The sequence below is a fragment of the Balaenoptera musculus genome, chromosome 11, assembly GCF_009873245.2.
Source record: "Balaenoptera musculus isolate JJ_BM4_2016_0621 chromosome 11, mBalMus1.pri.v3, whole genome shotgun sequence".
Classification (NCBI taxonomy): domain Eukaryota; kingdom Metazoa; phylum Chordata; class Mammalia; order Artiodactyla; family Balaenopteridae; genus Balaenoptera; species Balaenoptera musculus.
In genome coordinates, this window is record NC_045795.1 from 38,417,453 (window position 1) to 38,432,612 (window position 15,160).

General features: G+C 37.6%; 1 protein-coding gene across 6 annotated transcripts in view; it reads right to left on the reverse strand.

Moving 5' to 3' along the window:
• Positions 1–15,160, reverse strand: part of MAPK14 (mitogen-activated protein kinase 14) — a 71,955-nt gene that overhangs the window by 51,098 nt on the left and 5,697 nt on the right. Inside the window, exon 1 of one of the 6 annotated variants that reach the window (XR_005021971.1) lies at positions 460–896. The exons of 3 other annotated variants lie outside the window; for them this stretch is intronic. Coding sequence is in view for 2 of the 3 variants with exons in the window: in XM_036870365.1 (XP_036726260.1) it covers positions 460–587 (128 nt within the window). In the remaining variant the exon portion in view is untranslated. Of the gene's footprint in view, positions 1–459; positions 897–15,160 lie in introns of those variants that run through there. 2 more of the 6 variants (XM_036870365.1, XM_036870364.1) reach the window with 2 other exon arrangements.

The following is a 15,160-nucleotide window of genomic DNA, read 5'->3' on the forward strand; positions in this document are numbered from 1 at the left end:
GGGCTAATTCCATCATGTCTCATCCTCCTGTTTACCTCCAGTCTCTAATGGGTACATCCAAGACTTTCGGATCATCTATTCTCACCAAACTCTCTTTCCCACATGACTCTGGCACCAGAAGTTCCCCTCCCTTCACTCCCAAATCCTTACCCTATGTCCTTGCTCTTCAACTCCCAATTTGTTAATAAACTCCTGTAAATCTTCACTTCTGAACCTTTCCTCCATCTCCTTGCTTTAATTGAAACCAGGCTGTACTGTACCGTGAAGACACTACTTCTCTTATAGCTGTGTTATTAGAGTGGATTCTCACTCTCATATGCCACGTACCTCACAGCTAGCAGGTGGGGTACATGTCCTCCTTGCCAACTGTTTCCACTTCCAGACCATAACTTTCCCTTTGATTTACACAAGCTCCTGCTCAAGACCATCTCTCCCTCTCTGTTGCTGTTATCCACTGACCTGGAATTTTCCATCTTAAAGTCCTGTCTTAAAGTCTCTCGCCCCTCCCAACTTCTGTCATCATTCCTGGCAACTTCAGCATCCAGGTGGAGGGCACGTCCAATTTCCTGGCCTCCTGTGTGACCCATCCTCTTCAGCTCTCCACCTCAGAGTCTGCCTGCCTACCCGCAGGCTGAGTATTCTCCCCTCTCCTCTGCTGGGAAGCCTGTTGGAGCCTCTTGGAGCAAGGAATGCCATCGGGTTTCTAGCTGACATGCCAGCAACTGAGTGTGCAAGTTCAATTCAGTGAAGAAGAAAGAAGACACCCACTTGAGCCACCTGTCCAAGTCATTCTCCGCGCTAGCTTTCCAGTAATAAAGTACGTATTTTTATCTCTATTTGACTCCTGTATCTATTAAGCAAAAGGCAAACTAGGATTAATCAGTACCCTACAGACCCCAATAATCACAATTTATTACTGTATGTTTATTTACCACCCAGCAGAGTGGTTAAATAAGGACTGGGGCTTTGGTATTAGACTCTGGATTTTAATTCCAGTTCTGCCAGTTAGTAGTTATATAACCTTGAGGAGGTTAATTAAATTCTCTCGGCCTCATATATAAAATGAGGATAATGTTTATATCTAATCTGTCCGATGTTTGTTAGGATTAAATGTGATAACTTTTGCAGTAGGTTTAGCAAAGGGCCTGGCCATGGTAAAGCTCAAATATTAGACATAATAATGTCTGCGTTTTCCACTCATCATAAGCACCTTGAGGGCAGGAAATGTCTTCTGTTTTATTCAGTATTGTATTCCATAGGACTTAGCTTAATGCCTGGCACGTGGTCCATTCTCAATAATTGCTTTACAAAAGTATAAAATGAAATATGAAAGAAAAACTTCAACTTTATCATTTGGCCCTCAATTCTTATAAATTCAATAGCATCCAACAAAAAACTGATATGAATGTTAAAAACTTACATGTGTGTTGAGTGTTTATTATTGTTAGGCATTGGTTTTAATCTTTACATGAATGAACATCCTTATCACAACTTTATAAAAAGACATTATTATTATTCCCATTTTACAGATGAGAGAACTGAGGCACCGAGAGGTTAACTAATATGCCCACACAGACAGAAAATGGCAGAGCTGGGATTCAAATCCAAGTGGTGTGTTTCAAGCATGAACTCTTTAACCATAACAGAAAAGCAAGTTCAACCTAGCCAGCAGTTCAGTCCATTTTAAATATATTCTAATCGTATGGACTCTGTTTCTTTTCTAAAATGCGTCCCACTATAATTAATTGCATTTCATAAGGAAAAAGTTTTTCCTGTGATCTTACATTGAACTCAGGATAATATTAATGAAAAGTATTTCATAAGAAATAACTTTCACTCAATATACATTACTTTATCAAGGGGGAGTTTTAAATCTCTAAAGTTATACTATGACTAAAACACTAAAGGAGTCAATGATGTAATATCTCACAAATACCAAAATATCACTTCCTAAGCATTTACTGAAAAATCTCCTTCATGAGATTCTTCGTGGATACAAAAGAAACATTAAACATAGTACCTGATATCAAAGAACTTAACCATCTAACTGGGATGATGAAACATACATGAAAGCAAATAATGCCCAATAATACAGTGCAACTATTACACTTTTTAAAAAGTTCGGTTCAAAAATATGTAAGTTGGGTTTAAAAATATAAAAATATATAAGTTGGGTTCAAAATACATAAATGTTCATTGCAGCCAGTTCACAAGAACAAAACTAGAAACTACCTTAATATCTAATACAGCAGAGTTTAAACTATGGTACATTCTCATGTACCGTATACTGCAGCCATTAACAAGACTCTCCACATACTAATATGTACTTGTTATACTGCTGATGGGAAAGAGAACAAGTTTCAGAAGTAAAGAATTATCCCCATCTGTGGGGGAAAAAAATGTACACTCATTCAGATATATACACATAAGCAGAGAATAAATGTCTAATATACTCAGGACTTTTAACACTTTTGCTTTTTAATATATATTTTTCTATCCCCTGACTTTTTAAAAAAATGAGCTTATATCTTTTAACAAGGTTATTAGTAAAGTTAGAAGCATAAGTCGTCTGTGCTTCTGTTACCCTAAAACAAACAAAAAGAGGCATGCTTTCTAACTTTCATAAAACCACTATTGACAGGTATATTTCCTTCAAATGATCCTCACATAGCTATACTCAAAGTATATAAATAAATTTGTACCCACCTTACCTAAGCCATAAGCATTTTCTATTTTACTAAACAATCATTCACAACAATTTCAAAAATATCTGAACCAAAAACTACTCATTCTCTTATTGATAGGCCTTATAAGCTATTCCATTCATTCAGACACAAATAATACAAACACTACTACAATGGACATCTTCATTCACATTGCTTCTTCCATAATTGCATGATTTCCTTAGAAGAGACTAATAATTTCTACTTCAAAGGACACATACTCCCACATTTTAAAATATACTTTACTTACAGAAGAGAGCAAACAGGAATTGTTCAGAGAAACTGCTCTCTGCTTGTTAGTTAGTAATCCATCTCTGCTTGTTAGTTAGTAATCCTTATGGCAAAAGTGGCTGAAGCAAAGAATATATGATCCATCCCCTCCCCCACATGTTTAAGTATTTAACTTGCTCTGACCTAACCTGTTCTATCACTAATCAAAGCAATATTTGGAGAAAGAGGAAACCACATATTTCATCCTAAATTGAACATAATGTAATTACCCAAAGCAGAAATTTCTAATAATTTTTTAAAGATCATCTGATAAAACCAATTGAACAGTCAGAGGAGAAGAAATTCAAGTTATTGAATACCTGATCATACCACATATTATTTGGGAAACATTTCATTTAATCCTCATAACTTTGTGAGATAGTTATATTTACTTTCCAAAATAAGAAACTAATGGTCAGAAACATTAACAACTCACTGAATGGCATATAACTCATATGCAGGGGGATTCAGACTCAGATCTGTCTAATTTCAGTGCTCTTTTTCCAGGATGCCAAGCAGCCTGAGATAAGGACAACCCCAGCTACTGGCTTTGCCTTTATTATTACACTTACTAGTATTACAGTTGGGAAGATTCCTCTTAATCACATTTTAAAAACTGTAACTACAAATAGAACTGTGTTTTCATGAGCAACATCATAAAATGGAATTACCTTTATGAAGATCAGGTTCTCCAAACTATTGAATAAAATCCAGGACACATTGCTCAGTAAGTTTTTCCCCCAATTGTAAACTCATAAAGTTCTAAAATTAATTCATACTTTATAAAAAACATTGCTATGGTAAAAAAAAAAATTAAAGGGAGAAATATAAAATTCATTAAAAACAGATATTATAATATTAGACTGTCATCATCACGTATCTACTGTTGACTGTGAATTCAGTACCTAGGACAAAATAATATTCATCAAATAAAATTAAATGTTTTGTTATACATTCATACCTGCCTCCCCTCTCCCTGAAAAAAAAGTGGCTTACTAGATTCTTAACATCCTAATTTTGTTTAATTCTAAATTTACTTACATATACCCTGCTTTATTTCACAATGGATTTAAAGTAGCCTAGAACTATATACATACAACTTGACATAAGAATAAATGATTAGGGGAAAAATAAACAAGATAAATAAGAAATTATGTATGGGTGAGGTTAGTGCAAATGTTTACTGTGAGGTCCTTTCTAAATACCTGTTAGAGGTGGGCCCCAAATTTGGCTGTGAGCCCACTAAAGCCATCACAAAGAGAATACAACCAGTTAAGACATGAATCATAGGAACCATATAATAAAAACAAACCGGGTACTCAGAGAACTGAAGAGAGGCATAATTACTCCTGTAATAAAACCTGAGAAGGTTCCTCCTGTGTATGTTTATGAAAGAGACACTGTATAATGTGGTAAAAATGTCCTAATCAACATCCTTACACAATTATAATGGTGGGTTTCAGATGGTTCTTTACTTAGAGCATCCATCAGTGGAGACTGTTTCATAAGGCCAAAATACAGTTCATTAGCAAAGGCAGGGAGGAGAGGACTAAACAGCACGGCACGCTGCTCTCTGACAGACTTAATCCAAGAGGAAGTCTTAAGTGTTTCTAGAAAAATAGATAATAAGCTCCATATTCCTCAGACAATCCTCAAAGATGATTTCCATCAACTGAGCTTTTGATAGATATAGAGACACAGGGACGTTGTGTTTATGCTCCATGACTGGAACCTGGCTTGGAGAGTGTTTGTGTTGCAAGGTAAAGGCAGATCAACATGCTGAGTGAGCAAAGGAAGAGAGACAACCTCTTAAGAAAGGTGAGATGTTGCCTAACCAGGACAACTGCCCACGTCCACAGAGCATGAGAGTATAAATGACTGCACCAGGATTTTCCTCAAAAAACAATTTGGGTTTTCCCCAACAAAATGAAGAATGAGCAATCACTTGGCAAGTATCTGAGTAATTTACGGGGATCATAAATGATTTTACAATTTCTTTTAATGGTCATAGACAACTTCTCTAATCCCTGAATGATGTTAAGGAAAAAATGAACCGTCAATAATGGTTAAGAAGACAACATAATTTTACTTATTTTTGGAAATTAATGGAAACATTTATTTTTTAAAAACTTTATTTAAATTTTTGGCTGCGTTGGGTCTTTGCTGCTGCGTGTGGGCTTTCTCTAAATGCAGTGCACGGGCTTCTCATTGCAGTGGCTTCTCTTGTTGGAGAGCACGGGCTCTAGGCACGTGGGCTTCAGTAGTTGTGGCACACAGGCTCAGTAGTTGTGGTGCACAGGCTTAGTTGTTCTGTGGCATATGGGAGCTTCCCAGAGTAGGGCTTGAACCCATGTCCCCTGCATTGGCAGGCGGATTCTTAACCACTGCGCCACCAGGGAAGTCCCAATGGAAATATTTAAATATATTAAAATCCGTAGTTACACTGAATTAACAAATTGTCATTAATACATTGAATTTATTAAAATATCTACATGGAGATAAATAATTTTCAAAGAGATGACATCTCTTCCCCATATAATTTGAGGCTTTTTTTCCAATTGAATTCAGGTTAATTGATAACAGTTTTCAAAATGTGCCTTCTAAATAAGTAATTCAGATGACTAACTTTGAACTTTCTCTTTACCTATAACAACTTGACAAAAATATCAGCAAATACCATACTGGAAATATTTTTCAGCACATCTCTCTCTACTACAGAAACCTACTTTTTCTTTCTTCTAAATTCAGAAAAATGTGCAAGTACCACTGTACTTTTGATGCTTATGCTCTGCCCCTCCATTTTGGAAACAATGTCATGAAAATAAAGGCAACTTTATGCAAAAACAAGAACTCAAGTTTTAATTTGAGAACTTCAAAAAATATTCTTTAGAGTAGCAAGGGACTTAAAGTTGACTTTAAAAACTCTTACCATTTGAAACATTGCTAGTTCTCTTTTAATACCTTTACTAACTCTCAAATATCTTGTTTTAATGTCTACCTTACACTTTCATTTTTAAAATAAATCACAAAATGATCTACTTGCACTATATATAGTATTTTTAAATGGAATTCAATTTCTTACAATAACACTTTCATATTGATAGGAAGAAAATCAGATGTTATTAATACAGTTGTTACAAGTATGTGCAATATGACCAATCCCCAGCTTTTCAGTTTCTAAAAATTCTTCTCAGAGGTTAAAAAAAACACAAATGAAACACGAAAAACCTTATTAATAGAGAAGCAGCCTGGAATGGAAAAAAGACTCATTTAATTGATCACTTACCTTGCCTTGCAGAAACTTACAGTTCAAGAACTTTTAGGCAAATTCAGTATTTTCATGAAAATCTCATTCAGACAGAAAAATGTATCTGTGATAGGATTTATTAGGGACATTAGCCATGGGGCTGGCACTCAGGGAATGGCAACATATATGCTAATACTTGCCATTCCTAACTAATCTGATCCAATTCCTGCTGCAAAAGCTTCTAAACTACTGGAACAAAAATGTTTTTCACAACTGCGTCCATTTTTACTAGGCTGATGAAAACTAACATTCAAACAATGTAGAAATTCACTTAGGCATACAATCTAAAAATCCCAAACCATTTGCGATTAAAATACACTTAATCTTCATTTGCTGAACGCTCCGTTTGAAGTAAGAATAATTTTGTAAGATATTTCTTCACTGAAGCTTTAAAAGCTACAGTGGTGTCAGTTAACATACATCTTTTTTTTTTTTTTTTTTTAATTTATTTATCAGTAATAGTGGCTCATGGGCTTAGCCGCTCCGTGGCATGTGGGATCTTCCCAGACCAGGGCCCGAACCCGTGTCTCCCGCACTGGCAGGCAGACTCTCAACCACTGCGCCACCAGGGAAGCCCTAACATACATCTTTGATTGCAAATGTGAAGTATGTATCTGCATCAAGAGCAAGAGTTATCCCATATTGAATGCAAAAATATTACACATGGATTATTTCATTTCTTTTAAAGGGGATTACTTTCCAAAGCCTCATTAGAATGTTGCCACCACGGGTTTATATCTTCTCTACTTTTATGTGTTTGAAAATTTCAATAACAAATGTTTTGGAAGTTAACATTAAATAATTTTTAACTCCTTTCAAGCAAATCTGAAATACTGAACAGACTAATCATATATTACATTGTAACTATTTAGTATTACCATCAATCAACTTTGCCTTGCTGCTACAATTAAAAGTCTTGTACAGTAATAGTGTTCATAGGCTTCATATCCAGAAAAGCACCCTACAAATACATGCTATGATCATGACTAGAGATGTACATAACAGGCATTGATTGACATGACTTCACAACTTTTGGGTTTTGCTATGTCTGTGACTCTCCATCTTATATGACATATCTATCTATATCTATATCTATACATACACACACATATATATACACATGCACATATATATATATTTTTATAGTAACACTTAAGAGTATTAATTATCTATCACTAGATAATAAATTACCCTCAAATTTGGTGGCTTAAACAAGATTTAGTATCTCAGTTTCTGTGGGTCAGGAATTCAGAAGCAGCCTAGCTGGGTGGTTCTGGCTCATGGTCTTTCCTGAAGTTGCAGTCAAGATGTTGGTCAAGCTAGAGTCATCTGAAGGCTTGACTGAGGCTGGAGGATCCACTTCTAAGATGGTTCACTCACTCGGTGTTGGCAGGCCTCAGTTCTTTGAAATGTGTACCTCTCCATAGGGCTGCTTCAGTGTCTTCTCAATGTAGCAGCCCTATGGTTCTCAACACAGGGCAATTTTACTCCTCAGAGGACATCTGACAATGTCTAAGACAACCGGGAGGGTGTGGTGGCGATGGAGGGAGGGGTGCTAGTGGAATCTGGTGGGTAAAGGCCAAGGTTACTGCTAAATATCCTTCAAAACAAAGAATTCTCTGGCCCCAAATGCCAATAGTACTGAGGTTGAGAAACTGCCCTAGAGCAGATGAACTCAGAGAAAGACCAAAGCAGGAGTCACAATGTCTTTTATGACCTACCCGCAGAAGTCACACTCCATCATTCCTGCTACAGTCTATACTTTAGAGAAGTGAGTCACTAAATACAGTCTTCACTCAAGGGGAGGAGAATTAAAGCACCACCTCTTTAAGGGAGGAGTATCAAATAATTTTCACATCATTATTTTTAGCAACTTGATTTTTAAAAATCAAAACACTGGAAAATATCTTGCTTACTTTTGGTAATACTACATAAGTACTTTTTTTATTGCTCTAGAAAAAAAACCTCTGAAATTCCACTTAACAAAGCTACTTTTACATCCTAGTGAATGGTCTCTGTTTGCAGTATTTCGATGATCTGATCTCAAAAAATTCTGTTAAGCATAAACATAGGCAGTCTGACATAGAAAAAAGTAAACCAGTAGTCAAAAGATTTCAGTTCTAGCTTTGGTTCTGGAACTTCCTAGCAAGTGATCTTGGCCAAACCTTCTATGAGCCTGTTTCCAAATCAATAAAATGGGGGTGTCACTTGCTCTGCTTATCTTAATGCTGTTTTGAAGCTCACATAAGATAATTATGTATAAGTACTTTATGAACTATAAAAGACAAGTAGTAAATGTTCCAAGTGGAAATGAATGTGCTATTATATAATAGTTTCATGATCAGCTTCCAGCATGGGGTTTATCACATAGTAAATTCTCAACATGTATTTTTAGATCTCTTACTCTCAAATTTGAGGTTGAGTATATTTCTGAAATAACAGTAAGATAGAGCAGGTTATTAAAATATAACCAAGGACCCAAATCCTTGATCATTTGTTGTCATGTTACGGAAAACTAAAATATCGTTTCCTTTCAAGTTAAAATGCACATTTATTCAGCAGTTAATGGATAGGATCTAAGAACTACTACAATCAGAAACATAATGTAGCCAATTCTTTAGACACTAAACTAAAAAAAAAGGTATTCCTGTATATATTTGTTTCCCAATTTAGACAATTTAGACTTTGTTTCCCAATTTAGATGAAGGAGAGCAGAAGCTATAGTTTATTTATCTGTTTATCTTCAGGAACATAATGCAAGATTAGTAAATACATACCAAAGCAGATAGTTCCTGACCTCAAGGAATTGAGAAACCTAGCTGGGGAGTCAGATTAAACAGATATGTACATAAATTACTAGAGACTTTTACAAAGCAATATATTTGCTTCCTCCAATCCATTCTGTAACACTCCAATCAAACCAATTTTAAAATACTTTCCCTCCCTACTTTACAACTCAAGAAACTGTAACTAGCTCTCTATTGCCTAGAAAAATGCAGTTGCCTTAACCCTACTCCAGACCTAATTCTTAATTTCTAGGGGTAGGACCCAAGCACCTGTATGTTTAAGAGCTCCACAAGTGATTCTGAAACACAACCAGAATGAAAACCACAACGGGGTTCACCCTATCTGAGATACTACCCTTGTCAGGGCAGTCCATCTCATATCTAATTCTCTTAGTTATGTTTTCTCCTGTCACCTAAAAAGTTCCCTTTCTAGAAATGCTCCAAATACTACCCATCCTTCAAAACAACCTTCAGGGCTTCCCTGGTGGCACAGTGGTTAAGAATCCGCCTGCCAATGCAGGGGACACACGTTCGAGTCCTGGTCTGGGAAGATCCCACATGCCACGGAGCAACTAAGCCCATGTGCCACAACTACTGAGCCTGCACTCTAGAGCCTGTGAGCCACAACTACTGAAGCCTGCGCGCCTAGAGCCCATGCTCTGCAACAAGAGAAGCCACTGCAATGAGAAGCCCGTGCACCACAACGAAGAGTAGCCCCCGCTCGCCACAACTAGAGAAAGCTCGAGCGCAGCAAGGAAGACTCAACACAGCCAATAAATAAATAAATAAATTTATTTAAAAAACAAAAAACAAAAAAACCCCCCAATCTTCAAATCCTTCCTTCATGAAACATGCCAACTACTATAGCCCACAGGGCCCTCACATCTCTGTATACATCAATACCTTTATATATACATATAGTTCACTAATATTTTATGTCTGTTCCTTTTAGACACTGGTGGGCATTTAACACTGTCAGATGGATGACCAACAGATTTCTTTCACTACAGCAAATCTAAAACATAAATATAAAAATACACACACATTTCAAACTTTCAAAATTATGTTGCTTTAATACCTAGTTATAGAAATCTTCAGGCAATTGGCTTATTCCCTGATTATAATTTTCATGACCACTGTCATTCATCAGTGCTAATGATAAGCTTCCTTCAAATATCAGTTCCACATATCTAAGGCTGAACCATACAAGTTTATAACATGAATCTAATCCTAGGGTAGTGAGTGCTGCATCTCTGAGATTGTCCTCAAGAAGTATGTAGAAAAATAATCAAGGGAAAGCATGAAACATTACCTTTCAATAGACTTGAAATCCAGAGTTAGACATTCTTGATATTACGTTTGGAAGTATAAATTTAAATGTACAGTATATGAACAAGACACTGTTGAGACTGTATCAGACAATGAATTCAAAGGGAATATGCACAGAAAGTATAGTGTTTCTTTTTGCAGGTGGAAGGTTCAAGTTATCCTATCTAGTTTTTACTCAGGGCCAATCAATCCAAATATATAGGGTTATATAAGCAGTTCTCAACCAAAGGTGATTTTGCCCCCAGAGGACATGTGGCAATGTCTAGAGACATTTTTGGTTGTCACAACTGGAGGCTGCAACTGGCATCTAGTGGGTAGGGTACAGGGTTGCTGCTACATATCCTATAACGCACAAGATAGTCCCCACAACAAAAAGAATTATCAACCCAAGATGTCAACAGGAGGAGTAACCCTAGTGTTACACTATATTTGGGAATGTAAGCACAGCTTGATAGATGCTCATAATACTTACTGCATGTTCTCTTAATTTGCTATTTTTTCCCTTTTGCTCCCTGTAGCATCAATATCATTTAATTTATTGAGACTGCTAATTTCAAAGCAGATCATTCAAAGCATAAGGCATTTAGGCCACTAACCTAGGTATCAGAAAATGAACCAAGCCAAATTTATAATGTCAGATGAGGAAATTATTAAAAGCATATCAGTGTAAGATACCAACATCAAAATTTCACTTCAATTTAATACTAAAATCATTAAGGAGTCATGTTTTATTATACCACGTGAGAAAGATAACTAAGATTTTTACAAGCATTTGGTAGCCTGGAGAAGAAAACATAAATAGAAACTAGTATTCAAAAGTCTAAGTTCAAGAAGGTTCAAGCTACCTAAAGCCCTAGATGCAGGATTTGATGGAAGGCGGAAAAAAGAAATAGCTACTGGGGATTAAGAATAAAGCATTTATTTCTGGGAATAAAGTTATATCTACTACAGGGATAAGGAAATACAAGAATGAAGAGTTCAGAAAATACTTGGGTAAACCAGACACCTCAAGTTCAGTGTCACAGGACGGACTAAAGGCATGATTATTAGGGGCACATAATTTGCAGGTGAGAAGACGGTCACAGCAGAGACACTACCCCATGAGGAATTATAGGGCTGTGTTAATGATCTACAGGACACTTACTCTCATTGTCCCTTTCCTACCCTAAACCACAGCCTCCCTGAGCCCTTGGCAGATCAAAAGAAGAAGTTCTGACCTCTTGTGGGCACATGCTGATGTCATCGCTTTCTAGTTCTGAATCAGATGGAAAGGTCTCTCTGACACAGATTTCAAACACACATCCTTGCAAAAAGTTGCCCTAGATGTAAAAAGTGACTAGAATGTCACGCATTAGAAATATAAAGGTAGATTTGAGATGGCAACTGAAGCTGAAAGAATGCAGAAAAGAAAAGCTACTGAGGACTTCCAAAGCAATCTCTGAGAAAGCAACATAAATGTGTCCCTTCCAGACTGATATTTTCAAAAGCAGGAACCCTTCCTGCTTTTTTGTTTTTTTCAGTCTTTATAAACAGAATACCTACTACAGTGCCTAGCACTGGCCATACTGAATTAATGAATTTAAGAAAACAAAGAAGAAATTGGTTTTTTTTTTTTTTTTTTTTGCATAATGATGTGTGATGCCTACACTCTGGATGGTAAGCTTGGTAAAGCAACCAATGCACACTTGCAGGTAGACTGAGAGTAAGACACACACACTCACATACCTTCCATCGTGTCACAGGTGTAGTGACAATGCCACCAAGGCCTAAGAGGAGAAAGGTTTTGAGGAAAACAAGGAAATCTGTAACATCATTCAAAGTAACAGAAGCCAAAATGTTCAGGGTATAAAGTTACTCGGACAGCAGGCCTAGACAAAATAAACATTTGTTCTATTACCTTTTTGTTATGTTGTCATGGGAATCTGTGTTTAGGAACACTTATTTTCTGCAACTAGATGATAGAGCAGTGAAAGGGGGATGGCTTTCATAAAAGAGAGAAACCTGTATCTATAAAGGCAGAAAAGTAAATAAATCCTATGGGTTTTTATAGGGTGACATGTGTAGAATCTGTCAATCTATAAGATTTATTCAAGTTAACAGAGAAGTCATTGGGGGCACCTAGCCAAAACATTATTAACAGGTAACAATAATCCAACCTCTACTAAAAGTATTGTGATGGGGGCAAGGCAGAGGAATGTAAAGCAGATACAGGGCCAAATAAAACAGAAAATAAATGAGATCTTAAAAGTTGAGGACTTCCCTGGTGGCACAGTGGTTAAGAATCTGCCTGCCAATGCAGGGGACTCGGGTTCGAGCCCTGGTCTGGGAAGATCCCACATGCCGCGGAGCAGCTAAGCCCATGCGTCACAACTACTGAGCCTACACTCTAGAGCCCCTGAACCACAACTACTGAGCCCATGTGCCACAACTACTGAAGCCTGCATGCCTAGAGCCTGTGCTCCACAAGAGAAGCCACCACAATGAGAAGCCCACACACTGCAACAAAGGGTGGCCCCTGCTCGCCGCAACTAGAGAAAGCCTGAGTGCAGCAACAAAGACCCAATGCAACCAAAAATAAATCAATAAATAAGTTAAAAAAAAAAAAAGTTGAAAGAAGGTAAAAATGACTTTTTAAAAATAACCCAATAGTAAGAAAAAAACCTAGAAGCCCAAAGAAGTTAGAAAACATTCAACCTGCCAGCAGGCTAATCTTCTTTTGTCAGAAGTCTAGAGCTAATCTCTTTGCTCCCTTCCTTTTGGCAACAGAAACCTGAAAAGTGAAGTTAAGCTCCACATGTTATTTAAAGAGCTGGACTGGAATATCCTGAATTTCTAGGGCCCACCAAAAGTACTGGCTCTGGTACACTGAGCCTTCTGGAATAAGAGTTGTTGAATACGGATCAGGGCTGTGCACCAATTCATCTGACTCCCTCACTCTACCCTAAACTACAGTTAGCGCCTCTAAATGGGTGAGGAACAGAAATGAAAAAACAGGGACCCCAGAGAAGAGTGATCTGTTAAAACATACGTTAGATCATGTCTCCCCTCTGGTTATAACCCTCCATGGTCTCCCGTCTCAGAGTAAAAGGCACAATTCTTACAAAGGCAAATAAGACCCTTTACGATCCCAGCACCTCTGTAGCTCCTCCACCCACTTCCCCTACTACTATTTGGCCCCTGGTTCATTCAGTTCGAGCCATACTGGTCTTCCAGCTATGCTAGAGAATGAGGCCTTTGCCTCAGGGCATGTGCTGATCCCTCAACACAGAATTGTTCTTCCCTCCCCATTCAGGCCCAACCAGTGTTCTACATCACTTCCTTCAGGTCATTGCTCAATTGTTACTTTATCACTGAGGCCTACCCTGCTTAAAAGTGCACAGCCATCCCAGTATTCCCTCTCTTTTCCTTACTTTATTCCCCCATAGTACTTATCACCTGACATGTTATAAATTTTAATTTTTTGTTTATTGTCTACTTCTATTCCCCTGCCCTTAGAATATAGTTTCTTATGGGAAGAAATTTTTGTCTGTTTTGCTCATACTCTAGCACCTAAAGAGTGACCCACGCGTAGCAGGTGCTCAAAGTATCGGTATAACACAAAGTCCTGGCCTCAAGGAGATTAGCATGAACCCATCCTCTTCTCCCTATAAGACTCCAAAGTTAGATCCTGTGCCCTATAAGACTCCAAAGTTAGATATATCCATTTGTCCAAGGTCAAAACTTAGGGATCATTCTACACCCCTCTCTCTTCTGTACTTTCTCCCCCACGTTCAGCCTAGGAGCCAAGCCCAGGATCCCTTTGTCAAAAGTGCAGAATTTACAGGCCACCATCTACTTCCTCCTTAGAATAAATTATTAAAAGGCTAAAATGCTGGGAAACTGGTTAATTTTATAAATCCTTAACAGACATGTACTTAACTTACAGAAGGACTATGCAAAGACAACTACTTCGGGCTTCCCTGGTGGCGCAGTGGTTGAGAATCTGCCTGCCAATGCAGGGGACACGGGTTCGAGCCCTGGTCTGGGAAGATCCCACATGCCGCGGAGCAGCTGGGCCCGTGAGCCACAATTACTGAGCCTGCGCGTCTGGAGCCTGTGCTCCGCAACGGGAGAGGCCGCGACAGTGAGAGGCCCGCGCACCGTGATGAAGAGTGGCCCCGCTTGCCACAACTAGAGAAAGCCCTCACACAGAAACGAAGACCCAACACAGCCATAAATAAATAAATAAATTAATTAAAAAAAAAAAAAAAAAAGACAACTACTTCTAATACTAAAAGCTTCATTTATTTAAAAAAATTTTTTTTCAAGTATAAAGAGGTTTTGCTTTTATTTGTCCTGAAGAAACTCGTGCATCACTTCCAAGTACATGGCAACCATGAAACGATATTCCTAGGTTCCAGAGTCAGGGGAAGCCACTTTATAATGAGGTTTTTTTGAGCTCTATAGTAATTATATCTCTTGGATAGAAACAAATCAATACCAAATTTCACAGTAAAGAGCAAAAGTCCAGTGTATTTTTAAAGGCCTAGAAAGGCAGTTATTTCTATTTATATCCTAAACTATACTTACATAACAGAAGCACATACAGAGAATCTCAACTTTCCAAAATGTGCACAGAAGAATTTCAAGCCAAGGGGATTCACAAATTCAGGAATTAACTAGTTGCACTGATGATCCTTTGGGAAAAAATTTAATCTGGGCAATGAGTCCATTTTTGGTCTATCAATTCTGAGGAAGAGATGTGA